The 15,273-nt window shown below is 41.6% G+C and overlaps 1 protein-coding gene and 1 pseudogene across 1 annotated transcript; one reads left to right on the top strand and one right to left on the bottom strand.

The window, feature by feature from the left end:
- Positions 1-7,368: 7,368 nt before the first annotated feature.
- LOC133912767 (uncharacterized) lies at positions 7,369-8,287 on the top strand. The gene has a single exon (XM_062355670.1). The coding sequence runs from the start codon at positions 7,510-7,512 to the stop codon at positions 8,155-8,157; it is 648 nt and encodes a 215-aa protein (XP_062211654.1). The 5' UTR covers positions 7,369-7,509; the 3' UTR covers positions 8,158-8,287.
- A 1,900-nt stretch (positions 8,288-10,187) lies between these two features.
- Positions 10,188-13,297, bottom strand: LOC133910637 (cysteine-rich receptor-like protein kinase 44; annotated as a pseudogene).
- Between the last annotated feature and the right edge of the window lie 1,976 nt (positions 13,298-15,273).

Below are 15,273 nucleotides of genomic sequence, written 5' to 3'. Positions count from 1 at the left end.
ATCCGACATTCAGGTTCATCATTTTCTATTTAATCACCATACTACCTTTTTTCCATTTATTCAAATGCTCCTCTTTTGCATTTGGCATTCTCGAAAGACACAAAATTGATCAACAAAGACATCCCAAACTTCTTGGTGATGTATATGCTATTCAACAGGGGTGTGATGCCTGGTTCACATAGAAGATGACGAAGATCAGCAAACCTAAGGGGTACAGGGGCGCTCTCTACTATTCAACCAAAAAATGACAAAGACGATGAGGGTGATGATTCATGCCACCAATACCTCGATGTTCCAGCAATAATACAGGAGAAGGTTCAAGGAACACTGCAAGAGGACGTTCACGCACCACATTGAGATGGCATACAACCAACAAGGAAATATGACGTGCTCCTACCGTGATAGCTCAAGATGATGACGACGACGATGATTTCATACCACAACGACCCCTCCCTCCAAGGCCTCCATCTCCGGAGGACATTGATGACCTTGAAGATGATGATTGATTTGGTTGTACCCATCCTTATAACTTTCCATAACCACCTCAAAGACAACAACCATCTTACCCTGATAGTATTGATTGGAACAACTCGCATTCTTTCGCTAATTTGTTTCGCCACTTTCCACCACCATCATGAGATGATCTAGGTATTCAACAGCTATGCACTATGCATATGATCGTATTGTTTGTGGCTTAAGCAATCTCTTGCGATCTTTTTCTCCTCTGACATCAACTTTGGGCAAAGGCACGATCAAAATGCAATGCAATTAGATCATGAGATGGGGAGCACATCGATTTCAGCATATGGTGTGCTGAATATGGCACTATTTCCCGTATTTACCACACCATGTGCCGAATACAGAGCATCTAGGCATATTAGGCTCATGGTGTGCCGAATATGCTTGAGGTTCCACGTATTCAGCACACCATGTGCCGAATACTATTTGTCATGTATGTTTTCGGCACATCGTCCGCCAAAAACTTGATTTGGCACACCACATACCAAATACCCTTGCTATATTTGTAAGTACAACATTGTGTTATCTATTTTTATAAATACGGTCTAGTATGTTATCTATTTTTGGATTTTTGCCACGATCCTAGTTGACACAAGCGGGGTATATAGCACCACGCTACAAACCTTGAATGGAAACGCCCTGTGGCTTAGTAATAAAAACGAACTCCGTAAGAGAGGCATTCAATGCCAAGTCGAGAATGACATTTGATTTCCCCAGTGTTGTGGGATGGATTGAGATCATCTGCAGTGGTAACGGTAGATGATGAATAGTCCTCCGTAGTAAGACCACTCCACTGTTGCACTATCAAAATCCAATGCTCTAGAATGTCTGCAACAGTGCAAATGCTACAGTGTCAAAATGAGCGCACAGTGTATCGGTACTGTTAAAACAGTCACAGTGATTGATTGATGTAGAACACTGTAGTAGTAGAATCATTTCACCATTGAAAAGGTAATGTAGACATATGAGCAACCAATTACAATTAACTGATGCATCTACTCATACTACATCAGACTCAGTCAACCAAATAGAAATTCAGCTCAGCCTGTTCAGATAGATACAACCAACTAAATACTCTTCTCTTTAACAAATATGATTCCACTCAGCTTGCATACACAATCCATACGGATAAGATCCTATACAGATAACTAATCACACCTAGATATATGTTAGGGAGGGTACCCACATGCAAATTTGAGCATATAGTAAGTGTGCGTCTTCCTTGCAATCTAGAATAATCGATACAGCCTGTAATGCACGCCTTTGACGCCATTATATTTTCTAAGTATTTATGAGAAATAATAAAATTATATTTTTATGATAAATTTATTACTATAATTTTTATATGACATAAGTGAATATTTTAACCTTTAGTGATGGTCATTGTTTCGAGAGTTTAACTGCATCCAGGCTGATATGTATTTTAGACTATAAGGGTTCAATTTATTGACGGTAACCGGTTAAAATTCACGATTACCGAGTTATCACTATGGTCCGGTTTCAGGAACCGAATGGTAACCGAATTTGAATTCAAAAAATTTGAAAAAAATTCAAAAACAATAAAAAAATCATAAAAAACTAGAGACAATTCTAAAACCTTCTAAAAAAATTCAAACATAATATCGTTTGCTTCATATTCTATAGGGAGGAAGTTTAAAAAAATGAAAAAAGTTGAAGCATACGTCTCAGTTATTAACTCATGTTAATGAAAAAGTTAACATGCAAACACATATTTTTCTTGTGTAGGACTTATCTTAAAAGAATCTTTAAATTTATTTCACTTCATTTAGAGTTTTTTTTATTAATTTCTCCATGATTTTTACAAAGTTCACAAGCATAAAGTGAATATGTTAAGAAACAACACTGTAATTAACTTTTTCAGGTCTACCATTATTTTTTCTACATAAAGCATAGTATAAATAAACTAATAGAAGTGATTTCACTAATTTTGGAGGTGTGATAGGTCAATTATAAATTAATCTAGTCGCAATACATTTACACAATCATGCATGTTACAATAACTAATTCATGAGTTCTTGTATTTTTAAAAGACATAGGATCATGTAAGACTACTAACAAAATTAGTTTCATAATTTTTGGATTAGCAAAGAGTAAACTATGCATTTAACTTAGTTTAACAAATTCATTTCTCACAAAATATTTTTAACTTTTTTATGAGTATAAATACTTTTATCATGTAGATCATGTTACAAGAAAACCAACAAAAATTGTTTCACTTGATTTGAAGCTCAGATAAATTAATTATTGATTTTACAAGATTGAGCCAATTTTTGAGTTTTTTTGTTGAATTTCACTGAAATCGAGAAAACCGTTCGATAAATAAGAAAACCGAGCGGTTACCGACGGAAAATTTGAGAAAGCTGCTCGATAAATCGAGAAAATCGCTCGGTAACCAACCCGATTCGACTGGTTACCAAACGGAGAATCTGGCATTTTTTATTCAAATTTTAAATTTTAGCAAATGAATTTTGTGCGAATTTCAGTCGAATTTCGAATGTTTATCACGATACCGCATATTTTTTAATTACTGCTGGGAGCAATTACTGTTTAAAAAGGTAAGTAAAACCAGATAGAGGCCGGTGAGGAGCTTCCTACAGCAGCAGTGCGGCCGCGTCATCATCCATTGCTTCCCTCTCAAGCTGCCATGACGAGCAGGCCGGATCCAGTGGAATCTGAACCGCTGACGTCCAGATCTGCTAGGATCCTGTGTCTCGCGACCATGTTATGCGCCTCCCTCTAGGGTTTGAAAATTCGACGGTAACTGAGTAAAAATCGCGATAACCGGTTATCTCGGTCCGGTTCGGTTTCAAAAATCGAATGGTAACCGAATTTGAATTCAAAAAATTCAAAAACAAATTCTAAAAAAACTAGACACAATTATAAGACTTTCTGTGAAAAATATTTTCTAAAATAATATCGTTTGCATCATATTCTACAGAGAGGAAGTTAAAAAAAAAAAAGTTAAAGCTTGCGGCTCAGTTATTAACTCATGTTAAGAAAAAGTTTAACATACAAACACATATTTTTTTAGAACATATCTTAAGAGGGTCTATAAAATTGATTTCACTTTATTTAGAGTTTTATTAATTTCTCTATAATTTTTACAAAGTTCACAAGCATATAGTGAATATGTTAAGAAACAGCATTGTAATTAATTTTTTCATATCTACTATTATTTTTCCTATGTAAATCATAGTATAGATAAACTAATAAAAGTGGTTTCACTAATTTTTGAGGTGTGATAAGTCAATTATGAATTAATCTAGTTACAATACATTTACACAATCTTGAATGTTACAATCACTAATTCATTAGTTCATTATTTTTAAAAGATATAGGATCATATAATAAGACTAATAAAATTAGTTTCATGATTTTTGATTAGCAAAGAGCAAACTATGCATTTAACTTAGTTTAACAAATACATTTTCTCACAGAAAATTTTGAACTTTTTTATAAGTATAAATACTTTTATCATGTGGATCAAGTTACAAGAAAAACAACAAAATTTGTTTCACTTGATTTGAAGCACAGATGAATTAGTTATTGATTTTATAAGATTGAGATAATTTTTAGTTTTTTCGTTGAATTTCACTGAAAATCGAGAAAACCGCTCCATAAATCGAGCAAACCGGGTGGTTACCAACAAAACCGAACGGTTACCAACAATACAGAAAATTCAAGAAAACCGCTCGATAAATCGAGAAAATCGCTCGATAATCAGTCCAATTCGACCAGTTACCGATGAGTTAAAATTACGATTTTTCCCTTAAATTTCAAATTTATTCAAATAAATTTTATTAAATTTTTTTAAAAATTCAAACAATTACCACAGTAATCGCGCTTTTTTTTTTTTACCGCCGGAGCTCATATCGAGCTCCAGTCGGTAACGTAAACCCTACCTTCCTCACCTCGAAGGCTACGACAACGGAGTCATGTTCATCGTGAGGAGAACCGCTGGGGACACGAGGGCGCGTTCACAAGGGCAAGGGTGTGGCTCAAGGTTAAAAATTCATTTAAACATTGAAATGCGAAGCTCACTGAATTCCTGATATTCGTGATATTCAGAAAATTCGGTTGACGAATTAGGCATTTAGTAATCGGACAATTTTACCGATTAATCATTCGATTTCGTCGGTATTCAACCGTATTTTTCACATTTTGTTTGTGGTCGTAAAACACTCGATTTTCTTTGAAAACTGCTTGATTTCATCGAAAACAGTTTGATTTTATTGAATTTCAGGAAAGTTAAAAAAATCATAAAAATAGCTTAACCTTGTAAAATCGATAACTAATTCATCGTGGCTTCAAATCAAGTGAAATAAATTTTATTGGTTTCTTGTATCATGATCTATATGATAAAAGTATTTCTAATCATAAAAAGTTAAATATTTTCTGTGAAAAAATGTATTTGCTAAACCTAGTTAAATGCATAGTTAATTCTTTGCTAATCCAAAAATCATGAAACTAATTTTGTTAGCCTTCTTACATGATCCTATGTCTTTTAAAAATACATGAACTCATGAAATAGTTATTGTAGCATGTAGGATTGTGTAAATATGTGGTAAATACATTAATTCATAACTAACCTATCACACCTCTAAAATTAGTGAAACCACTTTTATTAGTTTACTTATACTATGTTTTTATAGGAAAAATAATGATAGACATGAAAATATTAATTACATTGTTATGTCTTAACATGTTCACTTTATGCTTGTGAACTTTGTAAAAATCATGAAGAAATTAATAAACTCTAAATAAAGTGAAACTAATTTTATAGATCATTTTAAGGTAAATCGTATAAAAAAATATGTGTTTGTCTGTTAATATTTTCCTTAACGTGAACCCTACTAAAAGAGTTGCACGCTTTTTAAAGCATATTTTTTCTTTTTTCCAAACTTCTTATCCATGAAATATGATGCAAAGGATATTATTTCTAAACAAAAATTTCACATAAGGTCTTAGAATTGTCTCTAGTATTTTTTTTTTTGATTTTCTTAGTTTTTAAATTTTTTGATTCAAATTCGAAAACCAATTGAATTTAGAACTCGGTGCAGACCGAATTGACCAGTTTTCGACGAATTTTTGAACCTGATGTGGCTTTCCCGGTAGGTGTCTAGGATTTGATGGTTGCAGTTTGTTAATCACAACAAGGGTTATGTTAGGGGTGTATACGCTAGGAGGGGATTAACGACTGTTTGTCTTTACAAGATTACGTGAGGACGGGATTAAGGGCTGGATGATTTGCTTGTTTAGAATATTTTTCTTTTTTCTAACCACCGTGGTGTAATGATCATCTTCTTTTATTTAAAAAATAGATAGATATCACCCTTATGATGTGGCAATACATTAGTTGTCATCATTCACTCTCGTTGACAAAGCAAGGTTACCAGGGGTTGGCCTGCGTGGGGCATGGGTGTACAAATGTACACCCAAATATTTTTGTAAAATGTTAACTAGAACGGATTGGATTGGCATGCTAAATTTTTCAACTGTTGAGTTGGCACTTGATAAAACTTCACTCCATAAGCACTCTGTCTCTTGAGAGCCACTCTGTAATAGTACATGAGGTTGATCACAATTGGTGTGTGTAAATGCAAGAGTCACAACTTTAACTACACAATTCTAGTCAATACATTTTCTAAAATTTATAGGTTGGTCAGCCCAACGCCGAATGTGCAAAGCTCCCAGTGACCTAACCCCGATGACTTGGTGTGTGTAAATGCAAGAGTCAAGACTTCAACTACACAATCCTAATCAATACATTTTCTGAAATTTAGAGACTGGTCAGCACAACGCCAAATGTGCAAAGCTCCCAGTGGCCTAACCCGACGCCTATGCAACTAGCTACCGGTGGCCCAACATCCAAACTTAGCAGGGCAGAGGGCACATACAAGTTACGACGCTCAGTGGAGTGGAGACGATGCTCAATAGCGGGGCGGAGGGTAACGACGTGATCGTGATAGGGCATGATTGCGGGAACGAGACGGGGCAGCGCGACCACAGCGACCATCGGTTTCTTGACACAACATTGTGATTGTTCATTGGTTAATATCTTGAATGCTTGTTTTAATTTGGAAAATGAATGCTATGCAAATTGTAAAAAACTCAAAAATCAAGAGAAAGACTATTGATTCTAAAAGGTGAAAAACTGTAAAGTTGTATTGTAATTTCAATTTTTGGTTGTAGTTTTTTATATTTGTTGAGATGTTGTCATTGTTATGAAAAATTTGTATTTTGTATCTTGCTATTGTTATCGAATAATTTTTTAGCCACCCATTTTTAAAATCTAGGCCCACCACTTAAGCTTCCACCAATAGCCCGAATGAATGATGTAGCGGGTAATCAATCAGTGAACACGCCACTTTGAGGGACAATATGAACTTTGTATTGTCTTGCTCAGGTCCCCAATTTGTGACGAGATGGAGACATGATTGGTAGCAGTGGTGGCTCGATCCAGAAGCTCACGGCTCACGAACAATCTCACAATGCACGAGAGTGTCTACTACCCTATTGAATCGGGTGGTTAATGCACTCTATTGAAAAATGATTTGCAACTTAGAAATCAACCAAAGAAAAGAAAATGAAAACTCGGGATTTGGAGTAGTACCCAGTTTCTACGTTTCTCCTACGAGACATTGACATCCAAGTAGTTTTTTAAAAGGTTTTCCTTATCACTCCTGAGAACACGGCATTTAAATCCTACATTTTCTTTCACTGCATATAGCATGGTGTTTCTTGGCAAATTTCTGATTCCAAAAGTCCAAATGGATCCTAGCCACGCTTGCAATCCGTACAGCAATAAGCGCAGCAACCGCATGACCAACTGCACAAGCTGACCCATTTATTTCGACCTCAAAGCCGCATCTATCCACCCCTGAAAGCTCACACTTCTCCTCGAGTCGACAGCTTACCTACCCAAACCACCAAAATAGATCGCTCGCCAGCTCACCGGCCAGCAAACCGATGGCGCTCGTCCACGCCAAGGCCCCCGGCGAGTCCACCTCTGCCGTCGCCGCCCACCACCTGTTCCTCGTCGTCATCGACGGCGTCGAGGCGTCCATCCACGAGGGGACGCTCCACGGCAGCATCGGCGGCTCGGTTACCGTCACCAGCCCCGGCAACCTCTCCGCTGACAACCTCCGGAGCGTCCTCATCCGCGGCGGCGGCGGTGGCGCCGTGCGGTTCACGCTCTGCGCCGACGCAGCCGCCGAAGGCATCGACTCCGTGTCCTTCGACCGGTGCGGCACGGCGCGGGTGGACGGGGCGCGGGAGGTGTCCGTCTCTCGGTGCCGCGCCGCGGAAGTGGAGCACGCTGGTAAGGTCACCCTTGAGCGGTGCAGAGAGGCGCGACTCAGGGGAGGCGGCGGGGTTCGGGCCGCGCGGTGCAGGCGCGCCGACGTGGAGAGCTTCGGCGGGGTGCGCCTGGAGCGGTGCAAGGACGCGCGCGTCGACTGGTGCGGCACCGTCGAGGTCGAGATGTGCAGGGCCGTCGACGTCAGCCGCTGCGGCGCCGTGACTGGGGAGCGGTGCCGCGTGGTGAACGTCGCAGGGTGCGGTAGCGTGGCGGTGGCGCACGCGGAGATCAACATGGTGGAGGAAGAGCAGCAGTAAGCCTGTAATTGTCTTTCTCGGCAATCCATGTTTCCAGCAGCAGTAAGTATAGGTCTGTTGTAAACCGAATACATGAACAAATTTTGAACTATGCCTTGCGATTCACAAGTAAATACATGAAATTTGTCTTTGTGTGTTCTTTATTGGTTCATTAAGTTTGATGGAGTGGGGCTTGATATAGCCAAGCAATGCTTACACGATAAAATTCTACGTCAGCTTCGATATTGCCAATTCCAAGGGACGCATGGTTTCCAGTTCTGTTCATTTGCTTACGCCAAGTACTCAAGTTGCACATTCTGATCGAAGCCCCTAGCTAGTCTAAGGGTCTATTTTGAACGCAGGAATCTCAAAGCCCCCCCCCCCCCTATCCTTACACATTCAACAGTAAAAATAATTTGATCATGCAAAATATTGGCTTTGGAACTTCTTGAAAGCTAATGTTTTGCGGAATAATAATCTGTCGAGTTAGATCCCTCCACGTAGTTAGAAGAGAGCCCGAGATGAGTACTTATGAATCGTCAATTTAGATCTCGACCAATGTTTATGATGCCTCCTCCAAGACAGGGGATGAATCAAAAAGTTCTAGCCTCTTGGCCCCTTTGCTTTAGCAGCTGCTGCTGTGAATGAGAGGAAATAGCCGCAAAAGAAGCACACGACCAATAAGAGATAGGATAATAGAAGAAGTAAAGAACTAAAGGAGCTATTCCAAATTGAGGGGTCATGCCTGATCTTTGCCAAGCGCTCAATTTGGTGGTTGTTCAACTCGACACATGGTTAGTGCGCTCTTGACTTTTTGCTCTTACATATGCATGGCTGGTGTAAAGATTGGGTCTAGGAAGTAGGAACATCAAATTTGACAGGCATTGTTTTGGTTCAGGTAGCAGTTGATTCAGAGGTGCATATTCTCTTTTTCTTTCCCGAAAAGAGGTGCAAAGTCTTGATTGCTGATCTGTTTGACATCTCAAAGGGTGTCCATTTTGTTTGTGTTTTGAATTGTTGTTTGCGCCTTTTTAAACTTCTCCCGAGTCTCATGAAATTAGATTTTTGGTTTGGTAGGTATGAGCTGAAATTCAAAGGGGCCAAAACTACAGCTTACATGTTATGCTGGTTTAGCTGCTAATAGTGGGAGATTTTTGAATGGTCGGTTTGGTGCCATGGTTTTTTACTTCTCAATGTGTGAAATGGGTATGTATATTATTTATTCCAACACAAATTTTTAACCTTTGGTCTAAATAAAATGCCAGTATGTCGAGTCTCCGAAAGTAAGTCTTAGCCCCTGTAAGACTGTCAATAAGGGGATCAACATGCCCTCCTTGTACTCCATCAGGTGTCACAAAAAGTAATCTGAATCTGGTGATTTGACTGGACCAACAGCACTTCAGCTCTAAAGTGCTCATTGGATCCCGTAAAGAATATAGATAGAGGATAATTGAACGGAAGAGACCAATCTTCATGAGCCATTGATCAGCTTTTTCAGTGCTCATGTTCCAAACCAGCAACGAAATGCCTGAGTTCCTGAGTTTCTGCTGGTCTATTCCTAATGACATAGTATACAAATTCCTATGGATTTGGTCACTGTAGCAGCCTTTGGTTCACAGGAATAGCTCACATGAAAACTGAAGGAAAAAATTTCCTTTCCCATTGATTCCACAGGAAAAGCACAGGAAAAAAAGAATCCACTCAGATCTCATTGGAAATGTTCTACGACCATGTCTATAAGTGTCTGGAGCAGAGCAGAGGCTGTTATGATGGGATTGCTAGGTTGATTAAGAAGGTAAAATGTGTTTGCTTATAAAATTCCTCTAAAATTCATGTGTTTTTCCTACACCCATCTAAACACCTATCCTTACAGAAATCCTATGTATTCTGATCCTCTATTTTGTACTTGCATTCATATCCTATTCTTATGTTTTTTAATTTCTAAGTTCCAAAGAGGGCCTAAACTGTACGACAGGAAACAAGAAATAACAAACTCAATTAATTGATGAATCAACTGAATCCCAATGTCTTTAAAGTTACAATGTTTATATTTACACTGAAACACAAACAATGTTCCGTCTGCCGTTGCTATACTCAACTACAGTTACAGTCCAGCTGCTAGCGCTGTCAGACCGGCTGGCCTTCGCCTTCGGGTCCTCGTCGAGGTTCCTCCCTGTGCTGAAAGCCGGCTCGCACGGCTCCGGCAGCACGGTGGCCTCGCTAGCCAGCATCGTTGTCACCACCGACATGGCCGGCCTGCGCGTCGGCTGCTCCTGGACGCAAAGCAGACCGATCTGGATGCACCTTAGGACCTCCGTCGCCTTCCACTCGTCCGTGATAGACTGGTCGACGAACTCCAAGCTCCTGCCGTCCTTCCACAGCCTCCACGCCTGCAAAAATAGAAACGAAACTTGGGGCTTAATGTAATGCTCTCATGGATGTTGATCACATCTGTTTTGTCGGAACAATGCTGATCACAACTTTTTTTTGTCAGAACGATGCTGATCACAACTTCCTAATGGGATTGCAGGAGTAAATAAGACTTAATATCTTAAGAGGTTGAGGTCGAGCTCTGTGTGATAGAACCCTCTATTTTTCTTGCCGCTGACAATCTCGAGTACTAGGACTCCGAAGCTGAAGACGTCCGACTTCGCGGAGAAGACTCCGTCCATCGCGTATTCTGGAGACATGTACCCACTACAATCAATCAATCAACAGGAGATGTAATTATCATGATGTTCGTAACGTGTGGGTAATGGAACGCGGCATAGTCTGAAGTATGAACTTACTATGTTCCGACTTCTTTCTTGGTGTAGCCAGCAGTCTGATCGGTCCCAAATATTCTTGCAACACCAAAGTCCGAAATCTTCGGGTTCATGTCTCTGTCCAGCAAAATGTTGCTTGCTTTCAGATCCCTGTGAATTATTCTCAGCACTGAATCTTGATGAAGGTATAATATTCCTCGTACGATACCGTTGCTGATGTTGAACCTCTTTTCCCAGCTCAACATCGATTGCTTATCTTCATCTGAATAGTTCAACAATCTGATGTCAGATTCCCGTGGCTTAGATCAGAGTAGGTGCCCTATCAATCGTTGAATGTTGAAATAGTGACAACTTACTGAAAAGGAAGGTGTTGAGGCTACAGTTGTGCATGTACTCGTAGACCAGCATCCTCTCTGAACCGTCGATGCAGCAGCCCAGAAGCCTGACGAGACTCCTGTGCTGAAGCTTAGCTATCAACTTGACCTCATTCTTGAATTATCGAAACCCCTGCATCGACCGGCGAGACAGCCTCTTCACTGCTATGTCTTGCCCATCGTCAAGCTTCCCCTGCAGACCATTGCCAGTTATTAATCAGATGGACAAAGTAATTCGATCAGATATCCTTAGCATTCAGACTTCCCAAACTGAAATTTGTGTTACCATGTAAACCAGGCCAAATCCACCTTGACCAATCTTGTTGTGAATGGAGAAGTTGTCAGTAGCAGCCTTAATCGAAGCCCCTGCATCGACCGGCGAGACATCCTCTTCACTGCTATGTCTTACCCATCGTCAAGCTTCCCCTGCAGACCTTTGCCAGTTATTAATTAGATGGACAAAGTAATTCGATCAGATATCCTTAGCATTCAGACTTCCCAAACTGAAATTTGTGTTACCATGTAAACCAGGCCAAATCCACCTTGACCAATCTTGTTGTGAATAGAGAAGTTGTCAGTAGCAGCCTTAATCGTCTCAACATCAAACGATGGGAGATCACAATCTTGCCCCTGACCTTCATGCAAGGAAGAGTCCTGAGCATCATTGGATGCAGAAATCTGGTTTCTTCGTCCGAAAGGAGTGCCTGTTGCATTTCTCAACGGCAAAGGAATTTCCTTCCTCTGCTTCTTCAACTTCATGGCACAAATGAAAACTCCAAGCAGTAGTAACAGCGGTGAAGCTACGGATGGGACAATGATTTCGATAAGCCTTGCGGTTCGTGAATGCGTCTCTTCTGATGAACTGTTTAGGAGCTGCAAAATTCACAGAATCATTTGACCAACTGAAGGCATCCATTTGAACTTGCCGACCTATCACCTAACTTCATGATAATGCAAGCCATTCTCAATGCAATGGCATGTAATTCTTCTGCGTGTCCGAAGCAGTTTACTGGGCCATCCAAAGGCCAAACCCGATTTCAGCATCCCAAAAGGCAAACTTTTAAGGAAATACCCCAAATGGGAAATATGAGCCGAAGGAAAAGCAGATTTGATGGTGATGTTCTACTGATCCTTCGGCCTAATTAGTTCTGCACATAAGACATAACACGTTGGATTTTTTTATTTGTGAATGCCCTTCATGTTATCTGGCAGATCAATAGCTTGTTCTTTGTAACATGTAAAAAAATGGAGCTTCTCGATCTGTTAGAAGTCAGGGACTGAAACGGATTGGTCTTAAGTAGGTCAAATAAAGAAAGGCTAGTGCTTGCCTTTTTTCAACAGTGAGCGCCAGTGCTCGCCTTTTTTCAACGGTGGGCGCCACTGTCCTCGGACCTAACAGCAGATGCTTACTAAACAACCAACTTAATAATAGGTTTGGGGCTTTAACACTAGTGTCCTCAAACTTGGAAAAAAATGGAGTGGGAGGAATACCAGATATATGATGGTTAAAAAAGATTGGTCCCTTGGTCTGATAGCCATGGGTGTCAGATCCCCGATTTTCTTTCCCCCTTCTCTCCTTCACCTCCCTCTTCCTTCTCTCTCTTCCCCTCCCCGTGACTCCGCTGCCTGCCAGCGCCACGCCTGCCATCGCGTCTCCGCACTGGCAGTCCTCGCACCCCGCGCCAACAACCCTTGTGCTCCGCGCCGCAGCCTCGTGCCCCGCGCCAGCAGCCCTCGTGCTTCGCACCGCAGCCTCGTGCCCCGCGCCGCCTCGCTGCACGCGCTCGCCTGTCGTCAACCCTATTTAAGGTGAACAGTGCACAAGTTTTCCCCATCTTCTCCTCTCCAAGCACCTCCATCCCTCTCCCCTCCGAGCACCTCTGCCGCCTCCCTCCGAGCACCACCGCCGCCGGTGAGCCTCCCCTGGCCTTCTTCCCTCTCTCCTTCCCCTCCCGTGTGGACGTACCTGGGTCCCCCGCTGTCGCCGGCCGCCGCTTCTCGTCGTTGGTCGCCACTTCCCATTGCTAGTCGCCGCTCTTTCACCCCGGCCGAAGAGCCCCGCCTCTCGCCGGATATATCCGGCCGCCGTTCCGGTCCCCGGCTGGCGAGGGGCGTCGCCGGCCTCCGTTGGCGCGCCGCCGTCGCCTGTCACCCCCCTCTCTCACCCCTCTTGCTCTCTCCACCGCCGGTCGGCTGCCTCCCCTCTCCCTTTAATCTTTCTTCTCTCTCTTTTATCCCTCTCTCTCCCTGCGGCTGAAAAGTGGGCTCCAATCAAACCGAACCGAGCTGCATAAACCGAGCCGAGCCGCTGAACCTGAGCCGAGCCGCCCCGTTGAGTCTGAGCTGAGCCACTGAGCCTGAGCCGTAAAACTGAGCCGAGCCACTGAGCCTGAGCTGAGCCGAGAGCCGTAAACCGAGCCCAGCCCCGAGCAAACTCAACAGAATATTATGGGAATATTCCTCCTTTTTCTTTTTCTGAATTTCTCTCGCGGCAAAACTTCTGAAGCCCGTTTCTCCTCCGTCCTAACTCCATTTTCAATGATTCTTCCACTGATATTCATCTAAATTCGAGATCTACCCAATCATATCAATTTCATAATTTTTGTAAATTGTTTAGTTATTATTTTAATCGTTTAATTGATTGTGTGCGCCTTTATCGTTGTTTTGATTATTAGAGGAAGGAGCATTCGAGGAAGACCCCGAGGATCCGGAGTTTGAAGAAGGAGCGGACGAGGACTTCAATGAAGGCAAATCCTACAACTGTTGATCATATTGATCCTATGTTTTCAAATACAACCTGTAGAGTCGTTATTTCAAACAATAGGATTATGCATGAATAAATTAATAGTTGTGATTTTAAAGAGATGCTAGAATAGTTATAACCTAGCTTGTTTATGACATGCCTTGTTATTGTTACCTTTATTCCATTGAAAGCCCTAGAAGGTTCCCAACATCAACTATAATGATTATTTGGATGAATGCTTGTTTACTGTCATGCTTAGGATTGCTTTACTCAAAAGAAAGAACTAGATTCTTTACATATGTTAATCATGCCTTTTCAAAAATGTGAAGTGATGTGTTCTTCATGCGTGTGCATGTGCGTGTGCTTGTAAAACTAGTGTTCTTGGGGAAAACTCTAAAGTAGTATTGACGAGGGTGAGTAAGGTACCCCACAAAGGTGGGAACTACCTTGAGGCAAGGTTCGCCTTTGTGGTGTTCTTGCTGAGAGACTCTTGGCTCGGTTTACTGTGACATCTTACATAGTATCTACTTGTACAATCACAAGGCCTGAATGGGCAGGACTTGACCTAACCCCTCCGACTTAGTTCGGTACCTACTCAGAGGCCGGTAGTGGCAATATGGACCAGGAGAAGATTTGGGTGGTACGTAGCCCAAGGCTCGGTTGGTGATATTGTTAAGGCTATGTCAAAACCTTGGGATTGTTAAGTGGTCTTTCCCATGGATTTTCTAAGGCCCCTGGTATCTTAGTGCCCCATGGGTGGATATTGTGACTACGTTGTGAGATTGTTGCGTCTTGTTATGACAGCTCCACCATTTGCTAAGGTGGGAGCCTGTGCATATCTTGTGGGTAAAGTGTACAACCTCTGTATAGTATTAAACCTATCCAGATAGCCATGTCCTCGGTCAAGGATATGCTATAGTTTGGTCACAATGATTAGCTTTTTCTGCGTGAGTACCTCCTTGGTGTGAATGGGCAGTGTTCCTGTGTTTTCGAAAAGAAGGGTTTTGGCTTTGTGCCCTAAGCATCCTGGACTGTGTGTCCGCCGGCAAAAGACTTCGGGGAACTGACAGGATGGAAGTATCTCCCCTAGGGCCGTCAACCCCCATAAGCTCAACTTACGTGTTCCCTTTGGAAATGCTTTTTAAGGTAATGTTTGCAAAATGAACCTTGCATCAAAGAACTAGCTTTCCGCAAAACCTAAAAGACTCTACAGCCTTATCCTTGATCTACCCTTATGCATCTAAAATCCCCCCTT

This window comes from Phragmites australis, chromosome 3 (genome assembly GCF_958298935.1).
Source record: "Phragmites australis chromosome 3, lpPhrAust1.1, whole genome shotgun sequence".
NCBI lineage: Eukaryota > Viridiplantae > Streptophyta > Magnoliopsida > Poales > Poaceae > Phragmites > Phragmites australis.
The sequence above is the reverse complement of the archived record's forward strand: the minus strand, read 5'-3'. Positions and strand labels throughout refer to the sequence as shown.

Coding starts and splice junctions, on each gene's coding strand:
- LOC133912767 (XM_062355670.1), top strand. CDS start 7,510: ATGGCGCTCGTCCACGCCAAGGCCCCCGGCGAGTCCACCTCTGCCGTC.